General features: G+C 37.7%; 1 protein-coding gene across 1 annotated transcript in view; it reads right to left on the bottom strand.

The window, feature by feature from the left end:
• The window catches only part of nlgn3a (neuroligin 3a), a 169,036-nt gene that overhangs the window by 119,277 nt on the left and 34,511 nt on the right, over positions 1 to 15,248 (bottom strand). The window contains exon 2 of the mRNA XM_053630341.1: positions 6,780 to 7,436. Within this exon, the coding sequence (XP_053486316.1) occupies positions 6,780 to 7,233 (454 nt within the window). The 5' untranslated portion in view covers positions 7,234 to 7,436. The remainder of the gene's footprint in view (positions 1 to 6,779; positions 7,437 to 15,248) is intronic.

Raw genomic sequence — 15,248 nt, 5'->3', positions numbered from 1 at the left:
AGCAGCCTTGCCGTCTTATAATAGACAGGGTGATAAAATAATTCACTTGTTATTAACCGATTGAAAACGTCCAATAAATCGATATCCATTCCAGCGGTGGAATGGATCACCAGTGCACTTGCGAGAACGGGTTAAGATTATGATTTGAGGGCAAAAACACCTCCAGGTTGAAATCTTAATCTTCCGAGATACAAATGTGTAAAAGTTGAAACAAAAAACGACTGATCGGTTGCAGGGCTGTATCTTATCTTCCTTACGCAAGTTCCTATTTTATCTCTTTTGGTAACTGCTTGATCAGTAATGTGTCACTAGTCGGCTTAAATAGGCTTTCAGCAGTAACACACTGGGATATTTCCTTGCCTATCTCACATTTACTGTACCTTCCTATGCAGTTGTGTGTTAATGTCTGGATTGCAATGGCAATGAAAAACATCAGATATTCATTCATTCTATTTTCTCCACCACTGTTTCTGACACACCTATAGACTAATCGGTTACTATTCCTGCTTAGCTGCCTGTTATTATCCAAGTACACCAAATCCTTTCTACTTACCATTTATCAGAGTATCACTCTCATCCAGTCACGCCATGATGCTTAACTGTTTTTGAAATTGTTTTTATTCAACTGCAGTCTGTATAGTTAAATAAATACACGATTTGCTTTACGCATTTACGCATCATATATTGCTCTTATTTGCCAAGTCACCTTGCTTTGTTCCTTAAACGTTTGGCACTGGGTTTGAGGGTGCTTTCACACATGCAGTGTTTAGCCTATTTGAATTGAAATCTGGTTCGATTCATGTTTTCCCCCTTCATGCACTATGTTCAGGCATCGGTCCAGGAGCATCTCAGTGTGGTGATCTCAGCCCGGTTCCAAGTGAACTCTAGCACAGTTCATTTGCAGTGGGAAAGCGATTTGCCCCAACTGAAGGAATTGAATTAAACATGCTGTATATTTTATGTTGCAGCTGTTTTTTTTTTGTTTGTTTGTTTGTTGTTTTTTTTTTTTTGTAGGTGTGAATTGCTAAACTGAGCTACAATTGAATCAAAGGGCAGAGCTGTAGCACTGCAGAAATGCTATGCGTTCTGGATATGTTTCTGTATATATTCCAGACAAATGAAGAAAAAGAGAAAATACACAGTGGACACGAGACACCAAATCTTTTAAGATAGTTATTTAAATGTTTTTTTTTTTTTTGTAATTCAGTCAGAGTCGGCTCTATTCTCGCCGTGCTTTTTATGATCTGTACATGCACTTGGAAAAGGCTTGTTTACAGTTTTCAATCACCACATTCTGAGCAATATGGCTGACCAACAAACCAAAAATATACATATCAAACTCAGAAAACAGATTATAGGTGCGAGTCCTAAGATTCGAATTGTGAACCCGTCCAAATATAAGTTTGAGGGTAAGTCAGGACGTTGTCCCTGCTCATTACTGAACGAGATACAGAGGATCACTACCACAAAGGAAATCTACGTAGAGCAAATCTCTCCGGTGATTGTTTTCTCTAATGATCCACTAATCATTTGCAGTTTGCAGTTCTGAGTCTTCTCGAGTAATAACTTTCCTTAAAATGTTCTAATTGGCCTTTTTTTTTCAATGCTCATTTGCAGCTGACATCTTATCAATACATTTTCATTTCTTCCCCAACACTTTAATAAGCCATTTCGAAATTTTCGTGACTCAATCAACAGGGATTTTCAGTGTTCCATTCAGCCTGGCTCACGTCTATGTGTATGCTTTCTTAAACACACTTTTATGGCATTTTCTATGGCTTTAATTCAGACAATGTAAATAATTTTCTACAGAAAGTCTCAACACTGAACTGAGATTGCATGTTTGTTAAAAGTTAGGCAATAGTCATTTGAGAATAATCGTGGTGAATGCAATCACGTCCTTTTTCACCCAAGTGATTTGGTTCGCTGTTCGACTTTGCACTTCAAAGAAACCTATTTGGAATCATTTAACATTTACTGCTGGGCACCTTGGGGTGGCCATGTCAGATTTTATTACTCAAATATATCAAAAGTAAACACTGATCCATAATGCAGATAATTATGCCAAATAGATAAAAATGAACAAACTTTATTTTCTTTAACAGACGATTCTTTTGAAGTTTCAGAGCCCCGAGGCTTGTCTATGCAAGTTAAAATCGGTTTAAGGGAACAACACTGCTCAGAAATTCTGCCACGAACACATCACTCTCTCATAATTATTCCAACTTTCAAATTGCTGATTGAGAGGTCTGCACCGATCCCTTTAATGTGACAATTAATCAGCTGTGGTGTTACACACGCACTGTCACTCGCAGATGAATCCCTTTAATAAACTGAATTCAGAGGGCTGGGAGTTTACATTTTAGTCATCATTTACACTTATACTGGCACTTGGCTGGGATTTAAAGTCATCTACAATAACATCTATATCTTGTAATACCATGTAAATATTTCACTTAACAAGATAAATGAACGGCGGTGATCGCTGCTGTATCAAATCAAAGAAAAACGAATTTCTTTCGAAAATACTTAGTTATCATCTGCAGCTGAATTGCTATTGGAAGTGCAGCAGAAGCATCTTTCTATTTATACAAAGGAAAATACATCAGTATACTCTAACAATCTTATTGTGTTTTATGTCAGTAAAAATATGTCAGTATTAATTTTCAGTTATTCCATCTTCCGGCACGCGTAGGGTTCTTTAGAGTGCAATATAGAAGAACAATATTTTGGTTTCCCAAATAACTTGTTTTTAATTGAGAATTCTTTAATCATTCTGTTACAGAGAACTAAAAATCTCACTATAAATATTGCCATCACGTGGGGTAAATACGATTATTCGGTTTATATCTTGCAGCAACAAAAAAGTGTCCACAAATTCATGGCCTGAAAAGTTCTTTAGAAAACCAAACAAGTAGAACTTCACACCAGTGGAGCTGACATGGACGCCTCCACTACCAACAATAAATTTTGACCTTGTTCTTACTAATTTGTATGCCTAAAACTTCAAACGTGGAAGAAGCTATTGAAGAAAAATCAATTTCAGACATTTGACCGTGACCCTGTTTGGACCAGTTCTAAAACAGGTTCATCTGCTGGTTACAATGATAAATCCGTATAAATCCTACAAACATTCACCCGCTCGTTCTTGAGATATTACACTAACTAGAATCTAGGGTGGACAAATGCACAGACAGATGGACATACTGAGAACCTGAAACCATAATGCCATAATAATAATAATAATAATAATATTTAGGGTCAATTTAATGAGTTTGAAACAGAGTGAAATTGATACTTTTAGTTAATTTGCTATTTGGTTCATTTTGTGTCACATCCAGCTTTTATTGTCTTTTTTTTGTTTGTTTGTCTGTCTAAATACCCAGAACACATTGCACATCTACAGTGCTGCAGCTTTGTCCTGCATCCTGTGGCTCGCAACCCAAAATATACAGCATGTTTGGTTCGCTTCCTGCAGTTAGATCTATTCAAGGTCAAAACACTTTCTCATTGCAATTACACTCAAGTTCACTTGGAACTGGACTGAGATCACCTCACTCAGATAGTCTCTGCCAAAAAGGAAAATGCACCAAGTTTAGATTCAAACAGATTACATACTGAATATGTACTGGCACCTGGATTTTATAAGTGTTTGTCAAACAGAAAGGCATGACCTGGCTATATAAATGGAAAACATGGCTACACAAGGAAAGGAGTTACACAAGCTGACATTAGATCTGAGCTGAAATCTCTGTGGGTTCCTAATATATTTATAATTGGAGTTCTTGCATGTGGCTGATCTAATTCAGTCAGTCATTTTTATGGCTCTTGCTTGTAAAAAAAAGAAAGAAAGAAAGAAAGAAAAAAGCAATGGTAATGAAAGCCAATACGATTTTCTTGTCACAGTACTAGGCCTATCTCTTTTAGTAGTAGTAGTTTTTAATTAAAAAAAATATAATAATAATAATAATAATAAATTATATATATATATATATATATATATATATATATATATATATATATATATATATATATATATATACACATATATATATTTTCTAGGTACAAACATCTCCTTGCATGCATCTCCCCTTATTTTTGCTGAAAACATCAATACAAAGAAGAGAGAAGTAATGAATTCACTAGTCATGTGTCATGCTAATATACGAGTCGCCGGTTTATACATAGGTATAGCTAATAAACTGGGAACTCGGATCCTTATTTACTAAAGATTTGTATGTAAAAACATGATATAACTTCATAACACCTACCAAAAACTTGAAAACAGATGTATTATATAAAGGATTGAGCCTTTCAAAAATAGCATATCTTGAGAAATACAAAGCAGTGTCTATGCACATCTATTCGCAGATACAATGTGATTTACAGAGCCTAAAAGTCACTTAGAGAATGGCAATTGTACAAGCAAATTAATAAGACCAAAGGGCAGGTATTAAATTTGTATAAGCCAGTTTTTGCAATTTGAAGACAAAAAAAAAAAAAAAAAAAGTTTCCAGAAATAATGCTTCACTCAGTATCTCAAAATAATGAGAAAGTTTGATTCTCAGAACAATGGCTGAAAATTACCAAGGTTTTCTATTCGATATTCAAGGCATGTTTTCACAACATCACCTCTGATACCAAAATGATTTAAAGAGAGCCTGTGAAAAGTTTCTCATTCACACATATCTTTTGTTGTTCAATGCCTTTGTGTTCAGTTGTTCGATCTTTATTATACCTGACACTTAATTATACTGTACATGTGTGGAAGTTGCCACAGCTGCTGTGAACAAATAACACACGCAAAAGCCTTATTTCATTATTGTTTCCTCCTCCAACTTTGCAAAAGATGTGAATTCCTCACTAACTGAATGTACTTTTTAACAAACTATTCAAACAAACATCATCTACGTTAAAATGACAAAGCACACTTATATCACACACTTTACATTCGTTTGATCATCATGCTACTACAGGATATATCTACTGCTAAAACATAATCTACCTCTAAATAAATTCTAGTCCGGTGTGTTTTACGCTGATTTGGAGTATAACATCATTTAGTAATTTGACACGAGGACCCATTAATTAACACAGACTATGATGAGTATTATGGTTGGTTAGTACACTGATTTTTCCACAACAATTGTAATGCACAATATAATGCTTCAGTATTCCATATGTCATACATTAGTATTCTGAGAAACATATAATTACCATCAAGGAACTTGGAGCATCAAAATTCAACTGATTATTACTGCAAAATTGTGTAAATCAACAGAAATAAGTGAGCAACACCTAGTAATTATGGACTCTAACATTATATATATATATATATAAATATATATATATATATATTTATATATACTCTACACTCACTGGATGTCACACATTGTGAATCATTCTGCTTCTTGTTCATATATAACATTGTAAACATACAGACATAATTCATCTGCACTCCAATTTCCATGTTGCCCATTCCAATTAGTGCTCTGACTCCGGAGATGATGGAGTTCTGGCGCTGACTTTAGAGAGGACGTACCAGTCGCTCTCTTCTCTTTTTCGCTCCCCCGTGATGGCTTGCTTACATACCTCCTTTTCTACATATTTTCTTGTTGGGTTTTCTGGCACATTCCTTGGATATTCTTTTGACTGTGAAATGAATAAAAGACTACAAAATAACAAAAGTCTCCGGAAGAAAATTGGGAGGACACATGCATCAAATTGTTTCAGACCACTATCTCCCTTCCTCCCGTCAATATCAACCACAAGAACAATAAAAGAGGTGTTGAGAAAGTTCACTGGGGTGTTTTATTTTTAGGTACGTGATCTAAAAATGCTGGAACAGTTGTACTGCAGGTTGGGACACAGGAAGCCTTGTTTCACATGCACTTCTATATAAGACCCGTTACAACCATGAAGTCGACTGAGCCTTTCATGTTTGCATTGGCGTTATCATTGTATCATTGGAGTTATGTAAAAAATAGAAATATGCTGGTGTTACAAAGCGGAAAATATATCGTTCTTGTAGATCTGACCAAAATTTATCCAAAAAACGTGGCGTGTATTTAAAGTCCATTTCAATATACATATTTATTTTGACTATTTCTTTAATTCAGGAAATGGACCTCGAATTTTTTCATATGGAATTTTAGTATGTGTGGAAGACCATATTGTTTTGACAGTTTTTCATGTGAAGTTTATCACCTTGAACATGATGGTAGTATCCAGGTGCCACACTTATCTTTTAATATTGCGGAAAATAGGTCACAAATACAGTATTAAGGCAGCAGGAACAGGGGAAAGGATAGTAATGGGTCTTACATGGCTAGGACTGATGCTACAGGCCTCTTGTGTTCCTGCATTTTTTTTTTTACCAACCCTTCAAAGGATCAATGTACATCAAGGAGGCTGATCTCTAAACTCTAATCCCCCAGAACAGTCAAGACAGTGAGGAGAGGGAGGTACACCAAGATCATTAATTCCAATCTTTATATCCGATTATAATCTGAGCTTTTTTTTTTTTTTCTCTTTTTTTCATGATTGATTACATTCTTTGGCTTTATCTTGAAAGACACAAAAGAGGAACCCATTAACAGTGGCATGGAAGGGAAGAGCTGATGAAATGACATCATGGGAGATCAAGTCAAGATGTAGTAACACGGTGGACAGACACAGCATGCACCAGACAATTCATGCTTCAAACACAATACAGAGGGTGACAAAGAAGGAAGAAAGAAGTTAAAAGAATTCTTTTCCTGTATACCCAACACACTCACCATCTTCGGTTGGTACATATATGTTGAGGTACAAACAATCCTCATTTTGCTCCTGTATATACGTGGCGACTATATCCAAGTTAAAAGTGAACCAGATGGGCATCATGATCTCAGGCACGGCATTGTGGATGTTTTGTGGGCATACGGGCGCAAAGTGTGTGGCATTCTTAATGCCTGACCATGACGAGGGTGGCTCAGGGGGTAGGAACCGCTTCTCAGCCACGGGTGGTGCAGCATAAGGCACGCCCAAGTACTGGTCCACGGGGCCCAGGATCTCGCTGGGAAGTGGAACACGCATACCGCGTAGCTTCCCGTAATGTGTGTTCACTGTGGGGTAGTAGCTCTGCGCCCGTGCCAATGCCAAAACTGAACAAAATAACCATATCCACAGCCCGGTGGCATGGCATCCAGGCCAGACCACTGGAAGTCGATTCCTCTGCGCTGTTGGCCACATGGTCTGTGAGAACACAAAGATGCCGACTAACAATTTCCCTCAGCACGTGCCTCCGTCCTTCAAGCCCTCGACTCGTATTCTTGTCATCGAGGGGCTAGGTGGCTTAAAAAATGTATTAAAAAAAAAAAAACCCACACGTTCTTTATTCCTGTTCAGAACTGGGTGTTTATTCGCTGTCTAGTCCTTGTGTCAAATCTTCTGTCCTGCATGTAGGAAAAAGAGGAAAGGAATTAATGATAATTACCAGAGAGTTAAGTACTCCCATTTGTATTTCTTTCTCCCTTTACTACATTGTCTCACTTTTATGGACTCGGCATGTGATTTGTAGTGCCACTATAAACCAACACTGTGGTCTAATGACGCCAATCTGGACGAATCAGAGATGGCATACCTGAAGATTTCGGGTGTGCTGCAATACCACTATTAGTATTTATAAGAATAATAATTAACTTTATTTTATATAGCGCCTTTAAAAGTAGCTTCTCAAGGCACTTTACACGATCATAAAAACAAGCATAAATAACTCAAAAAAAAAAAAATCAGCAATCAAATAAAGAATAACTTAAAATAAATATGTTTTAAGATATTTTTTATCTGTTTATTGCTCCAAATATCAGTATATATATCTGTATTGAACTTTAAACCCAAAGTAGGTGTGGCCAAAACCCCCCAATTTTTTTTTTTTTTTGCTGTGTCTGTGCGACCCCAGTCTCAGTGCACATCCCTAGACTCAACTCTGTGCCCTATGAACTTTTCCTACAACAGAAAAGGAATAGTGCACCTCCTATTTATATCTTTATTTCTATCTGTTCATTCTGAATAATGTAGTCATATTCAGTTCCATCCATGCCTACTGAGAATAATCATATTTGTACATGTTCGTCTTATACCTTGCACCAGACGTGAAAAGGTCCTTTCCTTTTATTAGTCACATGGAATGAATAAAGGTCCCAGCTCCATCACTACCACACCTGAACCTTATACATGAAGACGTGTGAAATAACATTTACAGCCAAAGCTCTCTGGGCCCTTCTAGAAAGATCACATTTGCAAATGCTATAGGGGCACTGTGCACTGTAAATGCTAATCAGTGTCGGAGCAAAGGGAGTCCCTTGTGGAGTGAAACTGCGCTCCACACAGTACTGATCAATTTTCAGTTCTTAAAGCTTAGGCCCTTCAGCCCTCAGCCATTGCTCCATGGGCCTGGAATGAAAAACAGAAGCAAAGGCAGACTTCTAGGGCTGAATATTGCATCGCCATCGACTGGGTAAATTATTCATAATGTATTGGCACCATGTCAAGGGTAGGTCGACCACCTGGGAGAAGCAATATGAATCTTTCCTAAAGGTACACTTATCACTGAGTCACACTTCTCTCTTGCTCAAAGCCTTCTTGTGTATTCTTGCACATCGTGCATATGAACCTCATATAAAGGCACTTATCACCCTCATCGAAATGGCCGGTGAGGGAATATGAGGCCCAGAGGGAGGGAGTCCACTTAAGCACAGGAAACACAGCTCAGTTGGTGCATCAAACCCTGTCCAATATGCTGTAAACATAATGCTTTTTTTTCACAGTGTATCACTGAGAGATACTCGGAAAGAATGAATCGATTGCTTTCGGTTCCTTTGACTAAAGCCCTACGTTACGCTAATAATTTATAAATTATTCTGGAGATCACTGTAACCGACAGACTCGTTCTCACTGAGCCTCCATTTAATATAGGACGTTACCTGCTGACATTTTAAAACTTAGGCAATGATGAGCAACGCTGAGACAAATGTCAGCTTATGTCAAATGCAATTACATTATTCATGTTCATATCAGATCTGCAGAAAGAAGCATGTTAAAAGCCGAGTATAACTGGTGCCTGTCTGATCGCAGCAAAAATATTATCGGGTGTGTAAATGGCTTTGCAGCTGTGTTGTATTTACTATGATGAATTAAGCAATTGAACTGGAGAGAGACTCAAACTCTGGTGTTGCACTCGATATTAATCTGCAGAAATGGAGCCCATCATTCTATAAACATGCCGCAGGATTAAATGCACAGCCTGCGCTCATCAGGATCATCTATAACACCCACCCGTGTGGTAACGTCGCATGACTGGAAGCTGAATTCCTGGCAAGGAGAAAAGCACAGAGGAGTTTTGTCCAATCAGTTTTTCCAGAATGTATTGAACGTCTCCTCTGCTTGGCCTTGCGGGTAGTCGTAAATACAGGCCACAGACACCCTGCTCAGGCTGAGAGGGATTATTAGTGGTCGTGAGCTCCTGAATGTACATGCCGTTATATGTTTTCTCTCTCTTAGTCCCTTGTTCCTTGTTCCCTCTCTCCATCCTTGCTTCTCTCATTCGAACGTGTCCGACCTGCCACTCATCAACACCGTGGAACCTCCGTGTCTAAGATATATCTATCGGACAGCTCAAAAACGAAAGAAAGCGAACAAACTAAGACACCCTGACCATGTTTTATGATACTGATACTATGCAAGGAAGAAATCCATGCTACATTTTATGCACGTTAACATCTCCAGCCACTAGGAGAGGTTCAGTGATTAAGATTCCTGTAACAAAACCCTTGTGCTTTAAAGTGGTCCTGGTGAGTTCACAGCCAAATCACTGGCGTTAAGTAAACACCTGCTGTGTACATTTGAAACCAATGTCGCTACACAGATCTCTAATATACACTGTAAGTATTAAAGCTGGTGATTTTGTTATTTTTGGCTAGGGCTGTTGTAGAGCACTTTAATTCACAGGGCGTAGACTCCCAGAAAAATGACCAAACCCTCCAGCATACAGTCTGACGTAGCTCACTGGAGCTCATAACACTGCTCATTCCACTAGTCTTGTATTTTCTTCTTTTAAAAAAAACAAAACAAAACAAAACAAAACAAGAAGATGGTGCAATTTTAAAGAAATCCACTTTGCTGGATGGTTTTATGTGTGCATTTATTGGCTTTTATTGTCAAGAAACTGCTATTTATTGTCGTTAACAATGTGGTGTAAAAAGAAGAAAGTGTTACTGTACGTCTGGAGAAAACCACTTTACCAAAGAGAGTCCACTCGCTGACTCATAATAGCTTTGAAAGCTTATTTCACCTGTTCTAGATATTTGTACCTTCACCGTGTGCATATTTGTTTCTTTGAACACACTTTTAGACCTTGATTCTCGATGTCCTGCAGTACTGTTTAATAATCGTTTTATTTAAATAATACGTCAATGTTCGGGGCTAATGTTCATGTAGTTTTTGCACAACATACACTCAGGTGTATTAGAGGTATTAGTTTGCCCAAGGAGTTTTTTTTTAAGTTAAAAAGTAATTATGGACTCTGAAAAAAGTAGGTTGAACATTGCTGTGAGCACTTCAGTAACACCTATTAATCATAACTCAGATTCTGGCTGGCAGCAAAATGGCACACTGCACATGGTGTGATAGAGAACAGAAAGAATCGAGCTGGTGGAAAGCCAGCTGAACATTCCAAGTAGCCAAACGATTGTTCTGCTGAAAGAACCTGTCAGTGACGTCCAAAAAAATTAAATTTGTGGTTTTTTGATTTTTTCACTTTGAAGAGAATAGTAATCAACAATGACCTCTGTGCTCAAAGTGCCACAGTATTCGGTTCCTGCCTGCTGTGACGAAGAAACTGACGTTTACACAAATAATACACCATTGTGAAATGTCAAAAAAATATAGTTAGGCATTACAAATAATCCTGGCAGAAAAAGAAAAAAAAAAACCCAGGAGTTTCTCCATTGCTTAATTTTGTCATAATCTCAAGGGCAAGTCCACGCCCTGTCTCAGCTCCAACTCCATGCCACTGCACCTATGCTGCAAGTGACACTTTTGTACAATTCACTCCCAGAAGCTCTTTTTGCAAACGTGAAAGGCAGTGAAAGATTGCGAAAGCTCAACATGCAGCACAAGTATTTTCATGTACTGTATTTCACTCAGAGTAGCTTTCGCTACTGCAAAAAAAATAATAGACATTTTCTGCCTATATAAAAGGGGATTTTATTCAATGCATCATTCAGTGTGCCATGTTTCTTCCATTTAATCTCTCAAGGATAACAATGTGAGTCATGGAAGAGGTAGTAGAGTTTGGTGGACCAGTGAAAAATGCTTTAATCGAGTAAAAAAAATTCCAGCACAAAAACAATCCAATCCTTATCCTTAACCACCCACTGTGTAAATTCACATGGATCCAAATGAATTAATTAATTAAAACAAAGAAATGTGATCCTCGCATCTCTCTGCACAAAACCTATAGCCTACTTTGAGATAGGACCACAGACTGGACGTACAGACTAATGTTCCTCGAGCTTTATAAATACAAGCCTCAGTCTTTTAAGTGTAGAATATTAGAAGAAATATCCATCCGTCCATCCATCCATCCATGGGTCGTGGGGAACCTGGAGCCTATCTCAGGGAGCATGGGGCACCTGGCGGGGGACACCCTATATCCATTTAATTTTAGCTTTCTATGTCAAATGAAAAACGTCACCCACCTGCAGATCAATCTATAGTCTAGCTGCCATGCAAGCTGTGTGAATGCAAAACAGATGCTATTGTATGACTTGGCATTAGAGTAGTGCATAAAGTGTCGTTGTCTTTTAACGCCAGCGTCACCAGTGTTGCGTCCCAACACATCATGCAGTCCATCCATCCATCCATCCATCTTCTACCGCTTACTCCTTTTCAGGGTCACGGGGAACCTGGAGCCTATCAAAGGGAGCATCGGGCACAAGGCAGGGTACACCCTGGACACCCTGCCAATTCATCGCAGGGCACAATCACATACACACTCACACACCCATTCATACACTACGGACACTGTAGACACGCCAATCAGCCTACCATGCATATCTTTGGACCGGAGGAGGAAACCGGAGTACCCGGTGGAAACCCCCGCATCACGGGGAGAACAATGCAAACTCCGCACACACAGGGTCACGGTGGGAATCGAGACCCGAACCCTCGAGGTGTGAGGCGAACGCATCATGCTGTCAAGTACTCATAATATAATGTTGGATTTTGTAAAGTTTTATTCCGCAGAAATCATGTTCATTTATATATTTATGCCTTTTGCAACATCACATAAACCCAACATTCTACTTCTCACACAATTTAATGCATCATGACCAGGAACAAACCAGAATATTAGTTTGCATAGATGAAGGTTAATGGTCTCCTAAATGATCATTTTCCAGGAGAGGGACGATCAAAGCTGTTAAAAGTCAAATTAGAAATTTCAGATGCTAACTACCTGTGCTCCAGTGGGGAGAGTCTGCTCTCGGTGACTTACATTTCACAACTTCAGATGCATCTAATATATCGAATGTCATATATGACACTTTTTTATGATAGTAGTCACCTGGGTTATCACAACAGATTTAGACATTTAGTGTCATCTTAAGAAAATAACATCGTGAGTGTCAGATCGGATTTCACAAAGTGAAAAACAAGCTGATTTTAACATGGATTGGCAAGCTTAGATCTGTTTAATTAGATATTTCCTTGCTCCTCAACATTTTAATGCTAGTATTGATCTGCAGTGGACCAGCAAGACAGCATGATAGCCCCAGGGGTAGGATCTTTACAGAAGCTATTAATCACTGAACATTACTCAGGGGATATTTCAAAAGGACAACAGGGGTCAACAAAAGATTCTTCATTAAATAGCTTTTACAATTACAGTTAGCGTTAAAGAGCATATACTTTTATTTAGACATTTAATGTTACAAAAGAACAATAAATGGGGATTCAGCTGACTGTTTGGAGGCGACATGAACAAGTCACACTTGTAGAAACTGCACTGTAAGCTCTCATTGATTTCTTCTTGGAATTTGCTATAGTTTGTAAGAATTATTTGATGACACTAGAGTGTTTTCTCTCTGACGCCAAACGTATGTAAATACATGGTAGAGATGGCATCACAAAATCAACCAGATGTACTCTGGAGTCACAGTGCATGCTGGGTGCATTTAAAATGCGCTGAACATACAGTAGAGGGGGTGATATGATAAAATGAAGAAGAAAAAACTCATATTGCAATTTGTGAGGGTGCCATTTTATGGATCATGCTAGTTTTGCTAAGTCTTTGCTAACAAAGTGGAGACAAGCCAATGGAGACACATGAAAAACAATAGAAATTAAATAAAAAGAATAATACAAAATTGTATTTAACACCTTATCATTTCCACATTACTAAGGACATTATATTAATGTATTGATTAGAGTTGCAACAACTAATCGATAAAATCGATAATAATCGATGATGAAAATCGCTGTCAACAAATCTCATTATGGATTAGTTGGTCTGTGCGGTACGGGGTGCGTTTACTCATTACGTTACTTCTGTTCCGAAAACACGCTTCGAAGAGTAAATACTAAAGTTGTGTCCCAAATGACGTACTATACACTTACACTATGCACTTTGTACTCTACCATCTAGTGTATGAATTTTAGAAAGGTAATATCGTTTCAAAAGGAACACGGGCGATTTTTTTTACTATCCAGAAGAATAAGCCGCTTCCTAGTCGACAGCGCATGACGTCATATGCACGTAACGCGACGCCGCTAGCTTTAGCAGACACCCAGAGTCACCGACAATAACTTTCTTCAGTTTACTGTTTATATCAACGTTACCGTTTATAAAAAGTAATGCATAAATACTATTATATAATATACATTATATATTAATTTATATTATATATAAGTATTTATGCATAATTTTTATGGATGCACAAAAAGCACGGAATAATGTGTAAAAGTTTTAGTCTGAAGTTTATGTTTGTAACACTCAGTTTGTGGATTTTATTTTAAATAAACTAAAATATGGTACTGAAAGTTTGCCCCGCCCCAATCCAATTAATCCAAAAAAATAATAATCAGCCAACTATTATAATACATAATACATAATAAGCAATTATGAAAATAATCGTTAGGTACAGCCCTAGTATTAATGTAATATTATTGGAAATATTATTTCCAATAATTGATTCCAATTTATTTATGATTTTTAATATCATATCAGCATGTGTCATTTTGTCTAACATTTTAATTTTTGTCATGCACACACACACACACACACACACACACACGTTCACACATAACTTGCATTAACCAGTCCTTTCTCCCTTTTTCTTTTTATGTGCCTGACTTATGCAACATCGTAGAGGTTTTTCATGTGTGAAAATGTCTGTAATTAGTCCTGAGAGTTACACTGGCTGTGGAAGCTCTTACTGTTAAAATGCGGAAGGTGAAACCATTTTACAAAACAGGAAAAAAAAAAAAAATCCTAGCTGTAGGGTTACAAACTATGCTTAGGTGTACTAAACTCTCCTGAGCCCCCTACGCTTCCCTTTCTCCCTTTGTCCCCCCATGCCAGTGAGGTTGATCAGCCGATACTCACAGTACTGAATTGGTATTGCATACGTTAGAGAAATGAGTTTGTTGCATCCATAGGAAATACAGTACATTCATTTGATACACAATTAAGATGATGTAACTACGCTGCTTCCTAGTTTCACAGCTTTCCCAGATTTTCCCTCTTAATTTATGAGGTCACAACCGACTGCCCTTGCTCTATAATAAAAGTGAAAACTACTATCTGCTGAATATGTTGTTGGTGCTCCTCTGGGACGTACTATACCCTTGGCCCAAATAAGCACAATATTCTACAGCAAATAAACTGAAAGAGAAACATTCATTAGATGGAAGACTAGAATTTCACAGCTAATTAAATACCTTTCGAAAGAACAAGACAAATGTCACGTGTCATACTAAAACCCGGAAAGTCTGAGAGTTCTGTGCAGATCAAATTTAATACCATAATACCATAATCTCCATTAAATCTAAAGAGTCTTGGTTCTAAGGATGTAACCAAATATGAATACATTACTTGTGATGAACAGTTAATGTATTCTAAACAGATATAAATACAGAAACAAATAAGAGGAACGCTATTTCGGTTTGGTTTTGTTTTGGGTGTTTTTTTTTTTGCCACAAAAGTT

Source organism: Ictalurus furcatus, chromosome 8, assembly GCF_023375685.1.
Source record: "Ictalurus furcatus strain D&B chromosome 8, Billie_1.0, whole genome shotgun sequence".
Lineage (NCBI taxonomy): Eukaryota > Metazoa > Chordata > Actinopteri > Siluriformes > Ictaluridae > Ictalurus > Ictalurus furcatus.
This window is presented reverse-complemented; position numbering and strand designations above follow the sequence as displayed.